Source organism: Sylvia atricapilla, chromosome 1 (assembly GCF_009819655.1).
Source record: "Sylvia atricapilla isolate bSylAtr1 chromosome 1, bSylAtr1.pri, whole genome shotgun sequence".
In the NCBI taxonomy this organism is placed as follows: domain Eukaryota; kingdom Metazoa; phylum Chordata; class Aves; order Passeriformes; family Sylviidae; genus Sylvia; species Sylvia atricapilla.
This window is the reverse complement of record NC_089140.1, coordinates 32,056,774-32,080,706: the sequence shown is the minus strand read 5'-3', so window position 1 is coordinate 32,080,706 and position 23,933 is coordinate 32,056,774. Positions and strand designations below refer to the sequence as shown.

General features: G+C 40.6%; 1 protein-coding gene across 3 annotated transcripts in view; it reads left to right on the top strand.

Moving 5' to 3' along the window:
* Positions 1–2,202: 2,202 nt before the first annotated feature.
* Positions 2,203–23,933, top strand: part of HYCC1 (hyccin PI4KA lipid kinase complex subunit 1) — a 43,384-nt gene continuing 21,653 nt past the window's right edge. For all 3 annotated transcript variants that reach the window (XM_066318630.1, XM_066318649.1, XM_066318640.1), the window contains exons 1-3: positions 2,203–2,270; positions 21,780–21,859; positions 22,703–22,804. In XM_066318630.1, coding sequence (XP_066174727.1) covers positions 21,809–21,859; positions 22,703–22,804 — 153 coding nt within the window. In that variant the 5' untranslated portion in view covers positions 2,203–2,270; positions 21,780–21,808. The remainder of the gene's footprint in view (positions 2,271–21,779; positions 21,860–22,702; positions 22,805–23,933) is intronic.

Here is a 23,933-nt window from a genome sequence, read left to right as displayed (position 1 = left end):
GATAGCATGATCTCAGTACCTCTGTTTGCAATTATCAGAGTCACTTAGTATGTCACAGGCCACATCAGTAGGCAGTCTCTCTCCTGACACTGGGTCTGACCATGCAGGATAAAAAACTCCTCCTGCAATGCTGTATCTTTGCTTTCATTGCTTGCTCTTTGGTCCTCTCAGAACTGCAGAACTGAGCAGTAAACCAGCTCAGGGGACAGAATCGTGTTTTAAAATTCTTGGGTTTTTCTGCTTGGTTCTCTTCAGACTGAATTGGCCTTTTTTTTGAAGCAGTTGGCTCACAAAATCCAGGAGGGTCTCAGGAATAGCTACAGGCAGCAGGTGAGAAAGACACTGTGTTGGAAGCTGTGTATGCCTGCAATGCTGTTGGCAGAAATAGTGATGAGAATGCAGAGGAAGTCAGTCAGGTAAAGAGCTTTAAAAAACCAAAATCCCCAAACTGTTGAGCATTCTGGCTGTGATACAGATGTATATTCTTTCAAAGGTAAAAGTTTATTATTTCCCTTTAAAAGTTCCATTTGGTTGCTCCTAAGATTATAGCATTTAACTGTCTCTCTTCATCTTAGTGAAATAATAAAGCTTTTATAAACCTTTGTTGGAATTAATATCTGTCTTTTCAGGAAAACAGACCTATTTTATCCAGTGTCATAGAAACTGATGACAGAATGAATTTAGACCATAACACAGTGGGAGTATTCTAAAGACAAATGGCTTAGTAAGACATTTATATTCTAAAAGCAATTTTTATGTGTTATGGTTTATAATATAAAAGGTCCTGGAAAATTTTATTTGTAATTTTATTGAAAATATTTTATTGCCAACAAATTAATATCCTATATACCTATGGAAATGAATGGTAGAATAGCACAAGTCTAGAAACAGCTCAGACAGAATGATACTGATGTTCATATGCAGGAGTGCCAGGAAAAAAAAAAGTGCATTTAACCTGGTGTTTTCTCAGCTTCAAGGCTCCAGAGAAGTCAAAAAGCTTGTGTGTGAACACGTTATCTTACCTGTACAGAGTAACTGAGGAAATGAACACGTGCAAGGCATAGACGAACATGGCTTTTAAATGAGTAATCATATGGGACGGCACTTTGTGACAGTGTTGGTGGTGTTAATTCAGGCTCTGTCATTACATGATATTTGACACAGACCAAATCACAGCCTTCTAGCCTTGATTTCACCACACAGCAGTTAGATTACTGATTAATTTAATCTTTATTAATCCAGAGGATTACCAGAAGTACGTGCTTCTGAGGAATAAAATTTACATCCTGAAAGCATATTTACAAAGACGCCCTCGGGGTAACAAACAAAAAAAGTAAACATAAAAAATAGCTATTTGTGGGACAAGTGGTTTTATTTCAAAATTGCTCTTTAGAGCAGTCCAAGGATGTCAATAGAAAAAAAAGGGGGCGGGGGAGAAAACTAGTATTTGAAAAGGCCTTAGAGTGCTGTGGAATGAGACTTGCCCACAATTGCTTCACTTGGGGAAGCCTGATAAGAATCCAGTATCTAAATAATGATTAAGACACGCCTGATGGAAATTTAGCGTCACTCAATTCCGTGCCATTCCCTCCAGGGTGCCTGTAGAGCATCTCCTGCGGAGCTGTCAGGCGCACCTTTGCTGCGCTGGGGCACTGTCACACCGGAGTGCCTGCTCCTGCCTCCAGCTGTTTTTATTGCCAAGTGACAGGCCGGGGGAATGTGTGATTTGGGACAGCGGTAGAACACACGCGGCTCTGGTGTTGCTCTCATGAACCCATCCCAAGCGCTGCCGCCCGTTTTGTTCCGAGTGCCCGCTGCCATCCGCGCTCGCAGGGCAGTTTCGGGAGCGGGCGCTGCCCCGGAGGGCGCATCTCCCCGCGGGGCACGACCCTATCCAGCGCCCCGGACTCCTCCTGAGCTTGTCCCAGGACCAGGCTGCCGGCCCAGCCGCGCCGGGAAGCCCACGACTTGTCCGGCTTCCGCGGCCGCCCCCGGGGCGCCCTCACAGCGCACCCACCCCCCGCCCCGCCGCCGCCGCCGCCGCCGCCGCCGCCCGCCCTCGGACCGGGCCGGCCCCGCCCATCGGGGCGCGGGCCGCGCGCACGGCCCGCTCTGCCGCGCTATTGGCTGGCGTGACCGCGCTGCGCGCTGCGGTTGGCTGCGGCCGCCGCCAGGCAGCGGCGGGGCGGGGCGGTGTCCGCCCGCCGCTGCCGCTCCCGGCGGGAGGGCGAGTTTGAGTCGCGGCCGCGGCGGAGCCGCCGGGCGGGAGGGTGAGTTCGATTCCCGGCCGCTCCCGCGGGGACAACTTTTTTTCCCGCGCGGGGCTGGCGCATCCCGACGGGGTGGCCGCGGCCGTCGGGCAACTCGCGGCCGATTGAGCGACCCCCCCTGGACTGCCGGTCCCGTGCCCCACCCTGGGGCAGCCGGCGGCGCGCGGCTGGAGCGGCCGTGACTCGCCGGGGCGGCGGTGGGTGAAGGGCGCGGGGAGGGAGGCCGGGAGGGGGCGGCGGAGTTGCCGGGGGCAGGGCCGGTGCCCGGGGGCGATGGAGGGGCAGGGCGGCTCCCTGCTCCCGGTGCGGGGCTGCGGGGCGGCGCTCCGGGCAGCGGCTGCAGCTTTCCCCCTTCCCGCGGGTCCTCCCGGCGCCCCGCCGGCATCCCGGCCGCGTCTGGCCGCCCGCTCGCCGCGCACCGCCCGCGCCCGGTCCGGCTGCGGCAGGGCGCAGCGGGCGAGCGGCGGCACGGCCGGGGCGTCTGGGGGCCGGCGGGGCAGCGGCGCCTTGTGCCGCCGGGAGAAGGCGGCCGGGGCTGCGGGAGAGACAAAGGAGCCGCTCCGTCGTGTCCCCGAAGCAGGGCAGGCGGCGCGGTGCGTGGCAGCGGGCTTCCCGGCGCCGCTGCAGCCCTTCGTGGGGAGGTTTGGGACGCGGTTCGGCGGCGTGCTGTGAACGCCTTCATCCCGCCCCGTCCCGCGGGCACGGTCGGTGCTGTCGCTGGCGGTGAGCTGGTGCCCGCCGCGGGGCTGCGGGAGGCGGCAGCAGCAGTTCGGACCGCGGAGTTGTTGGCTCCGGGCGGGCAGCGCCGCGGGCTGGCTGCAGGGCCGGTGCCTCCGCCAGCTCCCTGCGCTGACTGGGAGCGCATTAAATTGGAGTGACCTTCCGTGTGCTCTGTGTGTCTGCCGGAACGATGGAAGCCGAGGTAGTGCCCGTGGACCTGTCTTGTCCCGTGTAACCCCGGCAGCCATCACGTTTATTTCTCGTCCAGTTGAGTTCTAGATCTCTGCCGAAAGAGCTCCCCAGCCTTAGGTTCACGGGGAGAAGGTTTGTGTACTTGAGGACTATGAGGTCCTGCTAGTATCGACCTTTCAGAAGTTTAAACCTACACTGCCAGTGTGTGAGGGGATGACTGTAGAAGAGCAAAATATGAAAGTTTCCATTACACGATTAGTGTTATGGTCCTTAGTTGCAAATTCGGATTTAGTGACTTTCTTTTTTAAAGGCAAACAGAGCAAATTGCACTGCAAAGAGGCAAAAAGCAGTGTTATATGGAGCAAAGCATAGAGTGACATTGATGACTGCATTTTGTGGCATCTAAACGGCTTTCCTGCAGTTTTTCCCTCCAATAATGGGCTTACATGCTACAGTGGTCTTTAGAAGTTTGTGCTTTCAACAATATCATAGAAAGGTTTGCGTTAGAAGGGACCTTAAAGATCATATAGTTTCACGCCTGAATGGCATCTTGCTTTTGTGCCCTCCACCTTTCAAGAAGTTCTTTCATGGTAGAAAAAGTAAATACTGTTGTATCATGTGGTTAAAATAATTTGCAATCTACTGTAGTTTCATCAGTGAAATAGTTTTGGTAAAAGCAATGTACTTTGAAGTTGAATTTTAGATCCTTCTGGCAGTGGTTTTGGATGTATTTTTTCCTCCAGAGTAGGAAAAAATATAAAACCACTAATTTTGGAATACAGAACCCATCTGCTTCTCTTCTGTGATAATCTCTTTGTGAGGCAAGGCACTTCTAATTGGCCTTTTATCAGAGAGATGATAATTTTGAGGAAGTTTGGTACTAGTTGGGAAGTTGGGATGATTTATTTACTGTAACAGTTCACTTCCTTGCAGCGGTGAGCTGTTTTAAAGGGATGTGTTAAATTTAACCAGAAAGCTTCTTCCAAGGAAAAAAGGCTGTCAGGGGCAGAATCACGTTGAAATTCTGCTGTAGTCTCCTGCATTTACTTTCATTTGAGGGAGTCCATAGGAGACATGTTCCCAGGCATAGCTGGGTAGTTAAGTCACTTGGATTCTAATTTTATGAGGACTTGTATCGCAAGCATGTGCATGAGATATTGTAAGGCTGGGCACTACAAGTGGTGCTTGTCATCTGTGTTTTACTTAGCACAGTGGGGCTGGCTCTAGGCTGGGAGATGAGCCCATTTGCTGATGCATCTGACTGGGTCAAACCTAGTAGTAAGTCACTGAGTAAGTGACTTAAGTAGTAAGTAGTAAGTCACTCATTCATAGTACACATTCCTCTAAAACCCCAGTATCTCAAACCTTCCTCGTGTTCATGTCATGGAATTGATTTTCATTAAATCCTACCTTAAGGTACATATTAGGTTGTCGTCTTAACCTGTCACTGGCTCTAGTACATGCAATGTGAAAATCACCTTGTTAATTCTGGAGATTTAAATTATTAGTTACAAAATGTTGGCTAATGTCTGGTTATTTTAATTAGAAAATAAATGGTCTGATGTGACACTGTGTTTTTTCAGGTTGTATGGAGAATGCATAAAATGATTTCTTAGAAGTCAGAGTTCCCAGGCTTCCCTTTTAAGAGCTTGTGGAGTATTTGAGGCTTTCAGATGAAACTTTCAAGAGACATAAATGTTGCTGTTGATGAGAATATTAAAATGTAGTAGCTCTTGGGCTTTTAACAAAGATCACCTGTGCACTCAGCAAACATACAGAGCCTCCATCAGGAAGAGCTTAGACTTAAATCCGTTAGGTGAATTGTCAGGTCAGGTTTCATTCCCAGCCTGTCCTCTGACAAATGCACTCTCACCACAACCTGGCACGCTTCCTCTCTCCCAAATGGAAGCCAAAGGTTATCCTTAGGTCTCCCATAGGACCGTGTGGATAGTTTTGTTAGCAGAGGTGGAAGGTACACCTGTGGATCACTGCGCTCGTGTGCGTTATGTCCAGTGTTACCAAGCAGTCAATGTTCCAAGAGCAAGGTGCGTGAAATTTAAGCAGAAGATCTGATCTTGCTGTATAGGAAATGAGAAGCCTGACAGTGTGACCTTCCCTGCCTGCCTTAACTCACTTTTCTTTGAAGAAAATTAGAGTCCAAATCTCGTACACTTCAGAAAAACTGCAGACTGCCCATCTGTAATTATCTGCTGAGGTTAAATAGTTTGACTGGAGTGATTCTGTCTAATCTCTGAGACTTCCATGGGATTATGGAAATACAGCATGCTTAGAACCTGCAGTTTATATGTAGTGTCTTTCAGTTTGTTGGTTTGTAAGTGGTAGGATGTACTTGAAAGAGTCTGTTGATTTACTGGAATCTTGTAGTTTCCATGCTTAGGAGAATTACAGCTTTTGTTTTGTTAATGCTGTTCTGTTTAATTATGCATGTGTATATATATAAAAGACCATTTAAATTAGAATTTTAGGCATGAGATCTTTTCTTTAAATCTGTGTTTTCTTTCTGTTCCAGGAAAAATAGCCCTTTTGGCATTTGCTGTCCTCAGTTGCTAGAATTGAAATGGTGATGTATGAAATGCTCATTTGGAAGTGGAGAATGTGTTGGAATGAAAGCATTTTTATTATTAGCATGAGTTATTGAGAAACTTAAATTGGATTAGTTTATTTGAAATGCTTCATGAGATAATCTTGGAAGACAACCAGGTGTCAGGATAAGGACAGAAATCTGTGTCAGTGTTGTTGAAGACAAGGAGTACTAAAGTATGAAAATGTTTTTAATGTGTAGCAACTGCATATTGCTGCTAGGCTGTGTTTAAAGCTGCTGCTCAATCTCTGCATACCATTAAAATGTTTGTTCCTACATTGGCCAGACTTCTTTCCTCTCCTTTATAATGTGTAAGTGTATGCACACACTTGTTAGGTGAAGTACTTCTGCATGAAACTTGAGATTTTATCTATAAACAACTAAATTATTTAAAGTTATTTGAAAACATTTAAAATTTAAAAAAATTTTGCACAAGGCTGACAAGTGAAGTGCTTCTGCATTTGTTCTTTCTGTAAATTAGATTTCTATCAGAATTTTTGCTGGAACCTTGCTAGCATGAAAACTCAAACACTCTTGGACTAGATTAAAAAAATAACAAAAAAAAGAAACAAACCAAAAAACCACCCCAAAATACCAAAACCAACATCTGGAAGATCTAACAACTGTAATAGTTTTCAGTTTATAGCATTTCTAAATAAGTGCTGGCTATGAAGTATTTTCTTGTACTTGTGGTGAAACTGTTTTGAAGCCTTTGTCCTAATCAGGACCATGTTCAAGAGGAGCAGAATAAAAATAGCATCTTGGCCGAGTCTGTGAGGGCAACTGTTATTTATGGCAATTTCTTTAGTCACATCCCCACATGAACTGACATGCTTTGCTAACAACTAGAAAGACAGTGAATGAAAGCAGTATAACTTACAGCCAAGCAAGTCCTGAAATTGTCTGAATGTGACCCTATTTTGTCTTGTAGTACCGAATAGGGGAGGATGTTGGTGTAGTTCGTGTGATGAATTGAGGGTTCTGTTTATAAGGCTTCAGTGTAACTTCTAAGTGGTGTACAAATGTAAAACAGATAGGTTCAATAAACAGTTGCTATTAGTAGCATTATATATTAGAACTGGAATCAATAAAGGACGTGGACTTTGGACAGATTTAATTATCGTCACTCTAGAATGCCATGGAACGTGGGGGTGTGCACGAAACGTTTCCTAATTTATAAATTACTGACAGTGCTGAAGAACAATCTGATTGTTGAGACGAAGACTTGGAACTGGGTTATCTCTTCAAAACAGTTGTATGGTTCTTGTTTCTCAATTTCTAACCTCTGATGATATGAAATGCGCTGTAATAACTGAAGCATAGCAAAGGAATTTAGGTGAAAGTAATACCAGTAAAACATGCTTCTTGCTGATGTTGCTAAGTGTTTTTATTCCATCCTGATTGGCACAAGAACTCTCATTCTTAACTTTGTGACCAAAAATGTATATTTGGGGCGTTTCTGGTAGCTATTAAAGACAGCTTTCTTAGGCTGTCTTACCTCTTACCTTTACATTTTGTTACTTTCCTCTATTTGGAAGCTAACCTTTACTTAAAAATAGCATAGCATGCTCTGAAGCTGTACTGGGTACTAATTAACACACTTTGGTGCTTAAAGCCTTGCTGTCTCCTAAGGTTTCCTGCTGTTTCCACTGGATAAATATTTATGCTTCAGCAAGGCATTAATTTCAACCTGATGAACAGTGCATACAACTTCAATATTTTGCTAATACTAAATACCATGATTCACTACTTTTGCTATATTTTATAGGAGTTCTTTTTTTTAGGAAGAGGAAGAAAATCTCATTACACTTTAAATATATGGTATGGAATTATATCTAATACTCGACCATTAAGCTGTCTAGTAGTCTGAGTATTTTACAGGAGGTAGTGCTGGATAATTTAAGGTCTCCATGAGTGGTTAATGGACAAGGCTGTACTATATCATTGTGATTTGTCTTCAAGCAGTTGAATCCTGTTCTCATAAGTAAAAGCAATTGTTTTCTATTCTTAATTTTTTTCAATCCTTTAATACTATTTGCTGTGTTATACGAGATAACTGGAATATGTGTAAAAACATTAAGTTGACCTAGTTAATTTTTAAAAATTGCATTTGACAGGTTTTTAACACCAGCCACCTTCTCTGTCAGTTAGGATACTGTGAATATTTTCAGTGTACTGTATAAAACATGTCAGATATGCTACAGTCTGATCTCTACCTGAGGAAGTAGACTAAAGCATCTTCAAGTATAAAAATGAATTTTTTTCCACCCAGTAAATATTCCTTTTCAGTATTGGCTGGCTGAAGGAAACAGTGTTTCTTCCAGGTTTGAAGTAGTAGATTGCAGCATCATGCATTTGGTGTTAAGCTGGTGAAGGGGAGAAAAGAGTGATCAAAGTGAGGAAAGGAGCAGTATTGGGGAGTTCCTTAGCTCTTGGTACTTTGTTCTAAAGCAACAATTTTATGTTCCTTACAGTCAATTTAGACTTGATTTGCCAGTGAAATGCTGAGTATTATCCTACTGTTTGTGGTTAATAGCACATCTGGTTAAACCAATTACTATATAGTGAGTTAAAAGAATATATTTCTTATTGAATTCCTTTAGGCTGTGCCAAAATACCTGTCTGCTTCTTGTCACATGCTACAGATGTGTCTTTACTCAGTTACAGCTTTTAGGCTCAATAAGCTGCAGTCTTTCCTCTCATATCTCTTACGTTCCTAATTATATTGACTCCATGTGTCAGGTGTAGAAAGACTAATAGGCTCCTGCATTTTTTCCCTGCTTTGAACTAAATTCCCGGTGCAGCAGCCACAGGAGCAGGTGAGAGGCTTTTGACAGTAATTCTGCACATCTGCTTCGATGTGCATCTGTAGCTTTGTGAGTGCTGCCTGTCTTAAGAGAATGTGATTTATATTTAATTGTAAAGCTGAGGAAAAAAATATTTGGGTTTCTTTACCCCCCTTCCTGTTTTCTAAGCAGCATTATGTGTCAATACTGTAGATGAGGGGTATTTTCACAACAGTCATGTTGTGATGAGACACTTCAGACAGTCAAATTTGTTCTGTTACTCAGTGAAACACAACAAAGGAAACAGATGTTTTGCTTAGTCTGTAATGATACAGCTTGAAGTAACAGGATTTTGTTGTCTTAGCTGGAATTGGTTGAAATTTTGTTGAATTCTCAGTAATGTGTGCAAATATAGCAGAACTACTCTTCCTGCAGTTCTGCATCATGCTGGGCATAGGCTGAGTAAATTTGCAGTCTCTGCTACTTTTAGTTCTTTTGCTGCCTTGCTTTAGTTGGTGTATGTATTTTTGATGCCATTCTCTTTGTTCTTAGGCTAAAATTTAAGAATGTCTGAAGTATATGCATTGGTTATCAAGAGGTTTTACTAGAATGGTGTGGTTATTTGTGCAGTGATATTTTATCCCAGACTGTTACTGTCAAACTGTGGTTGCACAGGGAAAGATTATAGTGATTTTCCACCAGAAACAACATAATCAGAGGAGATCTGTAAACGGTGCCCTTTCCTTGCATACATAGTACACACATTAATTAGTTCCTTAAGGAAGTAATGGAAATCTTTCGTTCATTCCTGTTTTAGTGGAATTGAGAAGTGGCTTAGAGGTTTTGTCCTGCTTTGGTATAGAAGTGGATGCTGGTTCACCTGTGCTCATAAAGCCACTCCAATCTGTGAAGCAGTGGCAGGGACTGCCTTAAGCATTTATAGCTGCTTCTTGGTGTGGTAGAATAAAAGTCCTGTATAAATTCAGTAGATGAAGTAGGATGTGGATACATTTGATGTCAAGGGAAGAAGGAGCACCTCGATGAAGGTCCTGCTTATACAGTAAATAGAGGAACTGACAAAAGTGAAAATAGGAAGTTAACTGAGTGATGAAACAGGAACAAAGTGATGCCACACTTACCCTTGAAGAAGTTCTTTAAATGTGTCCACTGATGTTAAATGATAGGTGTATGATCTTTTTGTTCTGTGCAATTAACCCCCACCTCTCAAATGTCATATTGTTTGCAAAGTGGCCATTCACTTAGATTATATTTGTTTTTTTCATCCAATGTGATTGGAGGTTGTTTGCTCCTGGTTCATTGCAATGCTTCTTTCCTATGCTCATGACAGCTTTTACAAGCAGAACATGTTGTGTCCAAGGGTTGTTAGGCTGTATTGATGTCCCTCAGCTGTGGTTCATCTACTCCACTGCTCCCCAAAAACATGTGCAATCAATGAATGAGCAATTTCTATGTATTGGCACAACTGTGCCATTCAAGTGACTTCTCAGTTGCTGCTTGTAAGCACAATACTCTAAATCAAGTTCCCAAGTTCACAGACTTGAGATCATTATAAAAATACATTTTGACAACTTTGTAGTTAGGCTACGGAAATATTTGCCTGGCTCTTAATCATCAAATCTGTGCTCTAAGCCAGGACTCTGAATTGATGACTGATTATAGAAGCACCACTCACTTTTAGAATTACTAGATATGTAAGAATAAAAAAAATCTTAAAAATCAGGCCTGTCTTGAGGAGAGGACATTGTGTGATTTAATGAGAATAAAAATAACAGAGCATACATTAATTTTCTTTTCCTGTTTCTTTTATTTGCAATCTTAAACTGTTTTCTGCTACTCAAGGGAGAACAATATAAATTCCTTAGAAACATTCTGTTGTGACTTTGGAATAATGGCAGATTACTTGGTAACACCATTACCCTGGAAATTTGAACTCAAATAAAGAGGCCTTCCAGAACCTGTATAATTTGAATTTTATTAGCTTTCTGTTTCTTGGAGTAATTAATATTCTGACCTTTAGATGCTTTTATGAAATGGAAGCTTTTTATTTTAAAAGCTTTTTCATCTAACATGAATTCAGTCTAAATTAATACATCTCTTGACGTAAGACAGTTATAATCCTTTTCTGCTTTGGCACTATTACTTTTGGGACTTGACTTTTTTTTAAATTACGATGCAGAGCAAGACATGCAGGGTAGTAAATTCTCTTGAGACTTTGAGTTGCATATATTTTGTCTGTACTGCAGTGTTTATATCTGACAGTAGAGCATTTAATATATTGAATGTATCTTCTGAATGAGACAGAAGCGTGAGTCCTGCTCTTAAAAATTTTGGTTGAGAAGTCCTGCTTTTCTGTAGCTTGTAAAGTGTGTAAAAACCCACAAAATTGTTCTTAGTATCTCTGAAATGATGACTGTGTCTAGTCTTGTGAGTATACACGGATGGGCTGTTGTGGGGGTGGGGGAAAGTTGAGGGATGAGGAAGAATAAGAGAACTGTCATGAAGAGAAAAGGTATGTTTCTCCTGAAACTGTTTAACACTGCTAAATACATGCATTGCATGCATATACCAATGGATAATTTTAGTTCTGTAATTTAACAGGGAGCAGTTATTGACCACTAAAACTAAGTCCCGAGGTTATTTGGTGTATTGATGCACTCTTCTTCTGGAAAATGCACCTTTGTATGGGGTTTGGTTTTTTTTTCTTTTTTTTTTTCCCCTGTGAAAATGACCTATTAAAACACCTATCAGTAGACTATCATAAACCTCTTGTTGCCATAAAGTCTGGGGTATATTCCTGGTAGCAAGGTTCCTGCTCTTCTTTCGTGATCTTTGAGGAAATGGTAGAACGGTACAGTAGAGACGATTTGTAGATGGAAAGGTATCAGGAGTGCTAATGCTGCTTCGTTGGTAGGGTTAGGGTCATGGGATGTATCATGGCACTTAAAATGAAGGTTCTGGAGTCCAAATCAAACCTTTCCATTGCAGTTGTGTTTGCTCATGTCTGATATTATGCTACATTGTAGATGTTCCCTGGGTAAGCCCAGTGGGGTGACACAACTGACGTGGAGAAGCCAACAGGAGCCCCGGGGAGCGTTCTCTTTTCTTTGTGAAGAGCTGGGTGCCCTGGAATGGGTTTGGCCTGAAAGAGGGGCCTGTGCTTTACCAGATAAGGCTGTCCTGTCATAGGAATGGTGTTCCCCAGTTTAATGTTCCACCAAAACCTTCCAAACTGCAACTGCTGGCCCAGTCTCCCTTTCCCCCTCCCCTGCGTAGGGATGGAGAGCAGAATTAGGGGCACAAAAAGTAAAGATTACAGGTTGAGATAAGAACAGTTTACTGGAAACAGAAATGGAGTAAGAAAGCGAACAGTAACAGTTACATTATCAGTAACAAAGTGTACAAAATAGGCAAACGATTCACACATGATCGCTCACCATGCAGAACTGGCTACCCCAGTGCTTCCCCTGGCAATGATGAGGCAGTATAGAATAGCATCTGGATCCTGCCTATGCCCTTCTAGATACTGTAAAAATTAACCCTGTCCTGGTTTGAATCTGACATAGGCCACTTTTGAAGCAATTGTGATTTTTGCAGCCCAATTTTCAGTTTGTGGAGCTCCTCTCATTTTATGAAAGCAGAAGGAAGTTTCAGTTGAAATGAAGTCCCATGAGCTGCTACAAAATTGTTCCTCGTGTGGCTTCTGTAGAATCTTCTAAAGTTAGTGTCTGGCTTGCAGGTCAACATCTCTGCTTTCCAAATTGAATGAGGTGTAGATACCTAGAGCAGGGTTGGAAATAGGCAGTCTCCTAAAATCTCATTCTCAGCCAGCAGAGTTGGAAAGTTTTGGTCAAAAGTCTTGCATTCTTAATGTTGCTGCTAAAAAGTAGGTGAAGAGTCTCTCAAACTCCTATCCTGCTTTGTGAGCTGTGTCATTTTCCTTCTGATAGGTCACTGCTGAACTACTTGCCAGATGAATGCTTCTGGATTTGTACTAGCTGAAACTATGTGCTGTAATGGTAGAAGGTGTTAAAAGTGTGTCCTTTGCAGTCAATGCTCAGAGATGAATTTCAGCCTCTGCCCAGTTCTCCAGATGCTATTTAGTCATACCCAAGCTATTGTGCAGCATCTGCCTGTGCATGCTGTACGCTGAGAGCCTTTCAGCAGCCGAATTACCCAGCACCTTTCTTTTCATATGGCTGAATGTTCTGAACAAACTCTAACATGAGGTGACTTGCAATTTTCACTTAGAAAACAAAACTTGGTTTTTAAAATTAGCTCACAGCAAGTAGGCTTCACAAATAGATTGAGTAACTTGCCTGTAAAGGTCATACTGGGGTAACACTGAAGGCTGAGGAGGCAAGGAACCCCATGACACAGCATTGCTACCAAAATAATGCTCCATGCTTTTGAAGAGACAGTTACTTGGTTCAAGACTTATGTGCAATACTAAAATTAAAGCTGCTACACAGTTATTCTCTCTGTAGTTTTTTTATATTTCACTGTTTTAAATTTGCCTTTGGGTTTTGGGAAACCTTCCTGATTTCCTAGGGATGTAGTGTCCTTTGGGCTTAGGGAACTAAGGTATAAAAGAACAATAAATTTGTTTGGGGTTCTGTACAGAATGTTTCTTGTCAGTGGTGAACTCGTGCAGCACCACTTTCCCTTAGAGGAGTGATAAGAGCAGTGTGTCATGTATTGTGGAACTGCCAGTTTACTGATGTTCTCAACACAAGTTACAGAAGTCTTCATACATAGAAAATAGAGAAGATTTCTAAAACTTTCTAGTTCATTCATTTGGATAAGCTTGTGCTTGTACTCATTTAAATGTTACTTAATTTAAATTCTATTTCTTTATGATATATACAGTTATTATCTTGATTTTTCTTTGTATGTGTTGAACAGTTAACTATATTAACCCAGAAAACATAAGGATTTAGATTTAGACAAGATTTTTCAATTATGTGTTCCATTCTGTCTAAGATTATGCTGTTTATATGTCTGTTTTTTATTAAAGAGTCAATAAGATGTAAATAGTAATGTTTGCCTGAAATAAAAGAGGAAGCAAGTATATTTTAGCTGCTAAAAAAACTGCTTTGGAAGTAATAAATCTTACTTTATTTCCCTATAATGAAACTATTGATAAATTACAGATGGTAGAAAAGCTAACATTTGAGGATATACTCTAGATGAAATAGCTTGAAAGAGTAGGAATTCTGCATGCCGGAGAATGGGGTGTAACTGGAATAAGTTGACTTACAGGTGGTCAGTTTTGACTGACTATTGTTATTAATATGGCAGATGTACTTAGAGTGTGCATTTGTGCAGTAGGCAACAGGGAAGAAATAGTAAAGCAGGATTAAAAAAAGGTAGCAAGGAAGAAGTAGTAGAAGACAGTGAAAAAAAATAAAATTCAAGCTGTGGAAGTTATATCCTCTTACTTCAGTTCGGCACTGTACTGTTAGGGCTGCTTTTGTCTTGCTTAAACAATATATATCTGATTTACTGTGGCTTGTATAAATTCAAGGCAATATATCAGTGATTGTAGTCTCATATCTCTTCCTGGTGACTTGTTTGACTGGCGTGAGTCATTTGATTTTCTTGGGAGACATTGCCCCTTGGTAGTAAAGGGTGAATACAAGGTTAGTTAAGTACAAATGTGGTTTGTAATTGATGGCTAATCTGAAATTGAGCAAATAAATTTGCCAGGAGTCAAAGATCAGGGTTAAAACCCTCAAAAGCCTGTATTATTAGGAGTCTTACATTCTGCTTGAGACATTTTAGAAAGCGTTCCTCATGAATGTTTTGGGTCATACGTGCCCATGTGACTATTTAGCAGCTGTGGAAATGGCCTTGTGGTTTCATGATCTCAACCACAGGTGGTTGTTGTTTTTTATTTTTTTCCCCTCTCTTGACAGAATTGTAAGGTTGTAGAAGACTGAGTTGGAGTTCAATACATCAAGTATTTGATGCTTTACAGCCCAGGAACCTCCACACAGTATTCTGTGGTACTGTTTGCACAAGAAACAGCTGCATTTAAGACAGTTATTTATAGTTTCTATAAGATCTAGTTGATGTATAGTTGCTTTCTGTAGACTTTTCCTTAATTGCTGGCATCAAAACTAAATTGAGGTCTATCATCTGTGTCTGAATATTAATAGATCTATTGGGTTCTTTTAAATTGTCGTGGATATCATTCAGGAGGAGTTTTCCATTTGGTGGGTAAATATCTATTACTTTGTTATATCCAAGTGTAAATTGTTCAAGAAGCATATGTGCACAGGATTAGGAAATCTTATTTAAATCTATATCATGGAAGAGTCCATTGACTCCTGAGTCTTTAAGGCTGATGTTCCCCATTGTGATATAAAGTGTAAGCTCTAGATAAGAGAGGTTACACTTACACACTTACACTTCTATCTCAGGTTGCTTCTGTCACTGACAGAGGGGAGGGGAAAATGGGAAGCAAAACTGAATAATGCCCTTGGCAAGATGAAATTAAAATTGACTGCAGTTTCACTTCCTAAGGTTCAGTAATCTTTACAGACCACTGGAAACAAATGTTCAGAGCAGTTATCTTTGTGCATTCACTGTTGTATTGTGCAGAAGGATGCAGAATGACCGTGGTGAACCAGATGAGAATTTCTGAAACCTTATTGTCCAGCAGTGGCTGTTAATAGAGGCCAAGAAAGGAACTGAGAGAAAACTGGAAGACACTGCTGGGGGAGCAACCTTTGATTCCAGCTTTCTGAACCAGAAATGCTTATATATTTAGTGGCTCTGGGTAGATTTTTCCATGCGTATGTCCAGGTGGGGTTTTTTTCTGTGCATTTTTGTAAAGTTCATGCACCTGGACCTCAATGCATACTTCCTTCCTACATTGTTTTTGGTAACTCCTCTTTGTTTTGAGCCTGTCACCTCTAGTGTCACCTAAAACTTGTTCTCTTGTTAGAAGATGCTAACCATCTGTTACTTTAGGAGTTTGCTTGAGCCTAAGTCAGTGATGCTTGGTGCACCATAGCTGTTTTGTTTTAAGCTGAAGATGGCAACTGTCAGAGAATATTTGATACCGAGTCTTTGAGCACTGTTTGCAGTTGTATATTTGAATAGAACATGTGACTGTTTCAGGCTTAGCACAATGGAGGTTTTGTTTCTTTGTGGAAGTTTGAAAAATATCAAGAGGTCAGACCTGACCTTTGTGATTTCTGAAACCTGTCAGAGTGGCTTTTGGAGTCCACAGTAGCATCTGTTTCTTTTCTCAAGAGACTTCAAGTGTTTTGCTGCCCGTTATTGCAGCTACAAGTATCTGAACAGAACATCTTGATCATATTTGAAATTGTATAGAAAATGAACAGATCACTGTATCACTAAAATGAGTTGTGCATTAACATCAGGAAAATACATTCTCTTCTTTGGCAATTGAATCAAGAATATGCTTGCCTGAGTGCTCTTTTCTGTTCTGTGGCTTGCCAAGGATTGTGTCTTTGTCTCTGAAATGAAGGACAAAAAAGGGTTCAGCAATATGAATTTAAAGTGTAGACTGTAATCCTTTTAAATGAACTTGACGAATAAAGCAGAGCTGACTAAATTTTTTAATATTTCTAGTACCACTTCAGAAGGGAAGAAAAGTTGAGTCCTGATTGGCCCATCCCTACTTCTATGTGCAAACCTCTATAGAAGAAAAGATGAACATTTACTAGGGGCTTGATCTTTTATGGGTCTGATGCATCCTGATGGAATGCTGACAGCTTTACTTTGTTCCTATTCTGTGGTGAGTTGACAGATTTGGCTGATGCTTCATAAATAGCTTAACTTTCTGCTCTATGTTTCCCTTAAGCTATTTTTTTAAGCAAATAATACAGACTTCCAAGCAGATACTTTACAGATTAAGTAAAGATGCAGTATATGCTTATTTTCCTCTTCCAGCAATTCCCAGAGGATGAGACTTGAGCAGTTTTTGGCCTCTGGTTTTGTTTTTTCCAGCTCTGTGACCTTTCCTAGCAAATGTCTAATACTGTGGTTTCAGAAGGTCAGTTCTGCAGGTCAATTCATTCTTTATCCAAGTCCAGCCTCCTTGTGCTTAATCCAGATTGCATTTACCCACATGCATTCTGTGGATGAATTCTGAAAATGCTGGGTGGCTGTAAAGAGCAAGAAAGCCACCTATTGTAAGAATTTCTTTTTAAAGAAAAACTTGAGCATGTGCTGTCTGTGATTTCATTCAAAGACATAATTTGATATTATTATATTAAAGTCTTGTGTGACAGGTATGAAAATCCAAAGCCATTTAAGTAGGGTGCATTAGTAAATTTGCCAAAGAATATGTCTTAATTAGTCTTGGCTGGCCCTCCACCAACTCAGTGCCTAGTAACTTTTTCTCCCTCCTCTATTAAAAACAGGAAATTCAGTAAGTTCCTGATTTATTTGTGCTTTAAAGGGTGTGTGTGTGTGGGGGGGAAATTACCTTTTTAGGGCCTCTTCTAAATGCAAGCTGCTTTTGTCAGATAAGTTTCCTTGATATCTTATTAAAGTTGTAATACTCACCTTGAAACAAAACAAAAATTGGTATCTCTAAAGGAGAAAGACTTATATTACTGTATTAGAGTAGAGCAAGATCAATTAACAGCTGTCAGAGGCTGCTTAGGACTCAGGAACTTCTTAATTATTATTTATTATAAATCCTGTCTTTGGCTGCTAATCCAAGTTGAGAGTCTTGTGGAAAATTCTCCAAAGTGCTTTTAACTCACAAGGCACAAGGTTACATGCTATATTAGCCATATAAATATAGACAATTAGCCATGTGTTAGCTAGACTGCATAAGCTATGCCTGCTTTTGTATGGCAAATATGAAGACCTTCAATGCAAGAGTATCATCTAAAGTGGCTTTACTTCAAGTGTGAGATAAAGAATATATATGTGCCTAATAAAAATTCAGCAGTGCTGGACCACCTGGCTGTTACTGAGCTGCATCACAATTAGTTTTGTGCTATTTAAATAATTGAGACTTCTCTTTCCTGTAACAATCCTCATCAGGACATCCAAATGAACAAGGAGCATGGGGATATTTGAAGCCGCTCTTCACGTTTAAGCCAAGTATTGTTTGATTCGTGGTGTCAAAAGTTGTTTTTAAAGAAATTTTCAAGCTCCACTCATTTGAAATCTTTGCAGGGACTTAGTAGGAAGAGAACAAGAAAAAAAAAACTTGTTTTAAGAGAATTACATACTGATGTACCTTAAAACAAGATTTTTTGGGAAAAAATGTTGTGTAGTGTTTGCTGTGTTATTTGAATTTCCATTACAGTTTTGGTATTTATAAAGTACATTCTTAATGCAATTTTATGGTTGTTTTTTTTTTTTTTTTTTTAATCCTCAGAATAGCAGGTATTTATTTTATCCACTTTATGTTGTTTTAATTCTGTAGTGACTGGAACATCTCATGCTTACAGTGGCCTATATCTTGCAGTTATAGTCACTGAAGCAAAGCTGTAATTAAGGCATGTTTTTTTAATCCTCTGGATCTTTTTTTTTTCTGTGAAAGGTTAACAGATGCTATAAATTAACCCTTATTTTGGTGCATTTAGTGTTAAAAATCCCATTCTAGAGTTACTTTTTTAAAAACTTTTTATGGGCTTCAGCAAAAAATTGTTATTAAAATTGTTGTTAACTGAAAAAGAAATTGTTGTTAACTGAAACTCGTTAATCCTTCTTTTGTGACAGTCTTGGGTTTTCCAATTGTCCAAATTGTTGTGCCAGTCTGACTTGATCTGTTATTTAACTAGGACAAAATGAGGCAATCCTCTGCCTGTTTAAATAGATCTCACTCAGCTGATACATGGAATTAAAGGGTTTTTTTTTCCTTCTGGGCGAAATAAATTGAACACAAAATCCTTGTCCTATGGAAAATAATTTTAAAGTTAAGAGTTCTTATTTCTGATACTCAAATGTGTGTTGCTGTGGTTTTAGCAGATATATATGGATTTTTAAAAGCATGAAGGTAATATAAGGACAGTCTATCTCCTTGTTTCTACTGCCTTAACTCTCACTGGAATGCCTCTGCTACTTTAAAAATAAATACAAAAGATCTGATCAGCAAAAACTTTGTCCTATTTCTTTTTTATAGATGTCATTTCAAAACTTCATTCTTCTACACAAAAAAGGAAAAAAAAGAGTCATCTTTAAATACTTAGTCATAAAATTAGTCATAAAAACTTGAAGTGTTGTTCCAATGAATAATGCCAGCCAAGGATGCTCTTACTGTTCTTACTGGTCAAATGAAACCTCTGTTCTCTGGAAACCTTTAATCTGAAGATAATGTTTGATGGATCACTAGAGAAGGGTGAGAAAAAATTAATCTCTTGGATAAATGTGATATCAACTATGGGACGTGGTGTGTCCAAGATTCCTCATGACTCTTGAATAATGGCATTTTTGCTTTGGGCAGTCAATACCAAGAGAGTTTGTGCTATTGATGGGGCTCAGTAGGGAATGGTTACTATTGTCAGCTGTGCTGATGCATAAGATGCTGCAAAAGTCTTTGTCCACCTTCATAGGAATGAAAGTAGGGCTAGTAGGTTGTGGGATTCTGTAAGGACTGGCAAGGTGGTTGCTTCAATAGTTGTAGTAGGACTAGTATTTGTGTTTGTTAGCACATGGTATTATCCTTAAAAGCCTCACTTAACAGCAAGGTCTAACACACAACCTATGCTGAGCATTCAGAGGCTGCTCCTCTGTATTTTCATTGTTACACCTTCAGAGACTGTCAGTGCTGATCAGAAAGACTTGTTATTTAGATAAATTAATATTCTTCCTGGCAATCCTTCCCAATTCTTTGTTGATACAGGATGACAGAATTGGTGAGGTTTAATTGGATCTCTGGCGATCATGAAGTCCAACCTCCTTTGCTCAAAGTAGTGAAAATTGAAACAGGTGTCTGGCTGCTCAAGATCTTACCAAACTGTGTTTTTAGTGTCTCCAGGGATGGAGGCTCCTCAGCCACTCTGGCACCTGAGGCAGTTTTCTGTGCACTGAGGTCCAGGGCTCCAGCTCTTGCTGGTAGCAGCAGAAGCAAAGGTGACAGTGGGTGCCTTGGCCTTTTCTGTATCTTCTCTCAGCAGATCCCTTGCTAATTCAGTCATGGAGCCCTAGTTTTCCTGTTGCTGCTATTTTTGCAAAAGCCCATGAACCCTTCTAGAACATTCTTGATCCTCCTTGCTTTGATCTTTCCTAGTGGGATCCTGTGATACTCTGTCATGGTCATTGCAACTGTGTCTGCCCTGACCTTGATGTCACTGGCCAGTTTTTCCGTGTTTGTAATTAGGATGTTCAGCAGAGGGCCTACCTTTGGCTCCTCAGTCCCCTGTTTCAGGAACAGGATGATCAATGCACTTGTTCCCTCTTCTGTTTCCCCTCCAAGGCATGAGAGGGTAGTTCATGCTCCATGTGAGGACCAGGTGCCTGTGATGTGAGGCTTCTGCTGTATATGAAGAGGGCTTCCTGTGTTTTGTCTTGCTCAGGTGAGGAGCAGAAAACACCTGCCATAATGTCACCCATGTTGTTCTGCCCTCTCATCTGTGACCCATAAGCTGCCAGCTGTCTCATTGTCCACAGTGGGGCCAAGCTCTATGTGTCCCTGCTGTCCCAAATAAAGGACAGCTTTCCTCCCCCACAGTCCTTGAAGAGCCCATATCCAGCCACAGCAGTGGTCTCATCTCCAGAAATTAAATGGTTACCCTTCCTTGGCCCTTCCCTGTTGTCCTTTCATCCTCCAAAGGCAGTGTTCTGTAAGCTTTGTGCAGACTTGGGTGTGTTTCTAGGATTGTGAGAGGACATTACCACAGCTGGCTCCCCATGTTGTCACCTGTCCCAGTCTATTATTTAATGGTCATGCAAGTGAGCAGAGGGGGGCACAGAAGTCTCTGGTTGCCTTATGTTCTTATTGTGCATTAAAATGTATCTGAAAATGAAACTGCTGGACCGCTTGTTCAGTTTTATTCCTTTTGCCATTCATTCTGAATAGCAATTTCCTCACAACCTTGTCTGTGTGTTGAAATATCTTGGTCACTATTTAAAGCCTTATTTAAGTTTGTGCTTTCCCCACGCCCCTTGCTTTGGAGGGTTATAGTGAGCTCTTGCTATTACCATATCTGGTTCTTCTCCCTTTAGGCTTCTTAAAATATACTGTGTATAGTCTGTATATGCTCCACTACAGTCTGGATTTCAGAACAAAATATTTGTGTTTGTGCTGTAAAAGGCAATTTTTCTCATCTTTTCCTTGCTTGTCATTCATGGACAGCCCCATACTTGGATATCAATACTTTAAAGCTAATTTTAAACTGGCAAAGTAAAATTTGATGGGGTATCTCCCATGACTGAGCATTCCACCAAGACAGTGTTATTTTTTTTCTCAGATGAGTATTTAATTTTATCACTGGTTGAAGTCTATGGGCACAATTTGCATAAGCAGCATGCACTTTTGACTTTTAGTAGTTTTGTATCTTACTGATATATTCATCTTTTTTGTCCGAATGAGCTGCTCCGTCGGACAGTTGTTTTTAAGTGGTTTCTCAAAATAGAAGAGAAATCAGAAATTAATTTCAGAAGCCGCTCTGTGTCTCCTGTGTTGAGTCCTACTGCTGATGACCTCTCTCTGTCTCAGACGGGGCAGAATGTTGGGCTGGGGAGTGTGTCTTAGGCTCCATGCTGAGGCAGCAGGCTCATTGTCTTGCAGTTGCCATGGTGGGGGAGGACTGAAAGGTTTTCCATCCGCCTTTATTTCACTGACCTTTTCCAAGCTGGGAATAACAGTTGACTTGGAAAAACCTAAATAGTAGTTTCTCTTCAGTGAGGCCATACAGTTTCCTCTTGAGTTTTGTAAGCTGAAAAATAAATTGAAATCGAGGAGGTAATATTTTCTGTTTTCAGAATGCCATTTGTGCAAATCTTTGACTTACTTCCCACGCAATACATAGTTGGAATTTATTAAACTGCTGTATGTGAAGACTCCTGTGTTTAATGCTTCCAGCAGCATGCATAAGTGAGGTACAATAAAAGTTCAAAGTAATGTCAGCATGCAAAATGTTAACAAGTAAAAGCATGGTAAGATTCTCTAAATATTCACACAGACTCAATTTTCATCATCTGTTTAATGCAGCGACTGGAGTATTCACAAACTGTGTTTGCTTATTCTTTCAGGCTAAAGGTTTTGAAGCAGATGTTGGAAGATGTTAGCTGTGGATACTGGGGTTGTGGAGGAGTGGTTATCAGAGTTCAAGGTAATACACTCTGATATCTAGCCAGAACTGTTTTGAGTCACTGTTGGTGAAGTATGCAGAAGTGCTTGCATCCTTTAGAGAATGAAACATAGTAACCTTGGGTTTGCTGAGAGCATGTGATAAATACAAATGTCTGCTTTTCCTTGCCTCTTTGGGGTGACATACTTCCTGACAGAGAGCAGTGAAAATGTATATCATAGATGAGTGATTTTATTGGTTTGAGTACCAGACATGACTGCAGGTCTTGCTCCTGGTCTGCTTAGATACACTGGAAGTATGTTTTCCTGTCTGTAGAGTCCAGTTCTTTGAAGGACTGGAGATAAGAATTATTGTGTGACTTATGTACATTTAAATGTATATCTTCTAAAGGGTTGCTAAAAAGATTAGATTTTCACCTTCTTTTTTAGGGATAGAAAACATGTTTAGTGTTAGAAAAGAGCTAGAATTTGCATCAACCGGAATTTGTATTTTTCCAGAGTAATCCTGTATCTGGTAATAATGTTCACTACCTGTATATAGTTGGTCTTGAGAACTCTTTGAAGTATGGATTTCAAAACTGTAGAAGTTTTAGAGGACTGACAGTGAAATTTCAGTGGTGGTTGCATTTTTATAACTTGTTTTTTATCAGTTTCCAATCCACTGTTGTTGCATTCTGTATGAAATTGCAAAATGATAGAGTGCAGTGTGTCTTCTGGCAATGGTCTGAAAATGTGAGGATTTCTTTGTGAAACAAGGTTTAGTTTACAGTAAGCTCTGATTAATAGTGACTTGTAATAGAAAATCGTTGTTGAAATAACTGTTATATTTTAATGATGGAAATTGCTTATAATATTTTTATTTCAGACACTGCCAGAAGCATCCATATCCAGCTATGCTACCAGCTTGAAAGATAAGACTGCTTTGATTTCATCTCTTTACAAAGTAATTCAGGAGCCACAGAGTGAAGTGAGTATTTTGGATCCCTCACCTAAAATGTCTGACAACACTGGCAGAATGAAACCAAGACCTTGCATGCTAGTTAATTGATGAGGAGTCTCCTTCAGAAAGTTTGTTCTTAGCAATGACATGGAAAAAAAAATTGTAAGTTTTGTAATCTACTGCTCATAGCTAAGCTTGTAGGTCACATTCATAGGCTCCAGGACTTGGATTTAGAATTGAGAAATACATTAAGGAATTGAAAAGATGCTTATGTCTGACAGAATTCTTTCTGTAATTACCACCTGAGTGTGGATCTCTTGATGTCAGAAGCTTGTCCATTACAATGCAAGAGAACAAAGTTAGATAGATTAGCCATGCTTTTTTAAGTTGTTGCTTTGGTTTCAGGTTTTTTTGTTGTTTAAAATGCATACAGTACAAAGACATGGATTTCTACAGTGGATATACCCTTACTGAAATGAGGGCAAAATATGAAAAAAATTGTGGGGAAAGGGGGGCAGGTTTTCTCAGTGCCTCTACTAAGAAGGTTCTGTAACCCATGACTGCCCTTGTTTTAAAATGTCTAGGTACGTTGAGAACATCCTGAACTGGGTTTAACTGTGTGTTGTTAACTGCTTCCTACCATCCAGAAATCCTTTTGTGCACATTTTAAAATTGCACCAAATCCTTAAGTCTTCTGAAAAGACCCAGAAATAAGGCATCTTCTCAAAGTTTGAGAGTATGCCAGTACTAAAGGTCACAGGATAAAATGCTTTCAGTATATATGCTTTTAGAGAGAGTGCTGGTAGTGAAACTACCAGGTTGTCCAGCAAAGAACAAATGTAATTTTAATTTGCTGCTCAGAAAGGCATTCTGAGTCATTCCAGCTACTGAGTCAAGCCTGTCTGGTCTTCAGAATTCATATCAAAACGTAAATTAATCTGATGAGTCTCCCTGTTGATAGCCTAATTAATACTTTCATATGTTCTTTGGTTTCTTACTACTTCTGACTATCACTAGCTTTCTCAGGGGCCTTAATAGCAGGGTGCTGCTGCAGCTTCTGCTTGAAAAGGTTGTTGGGATAATTCCAGGAGCAAGGTATTCAAGATTTCCCTGTTAGTGAGACTCTGAATTGAAATGAAAAGCTGGTGCTGACACT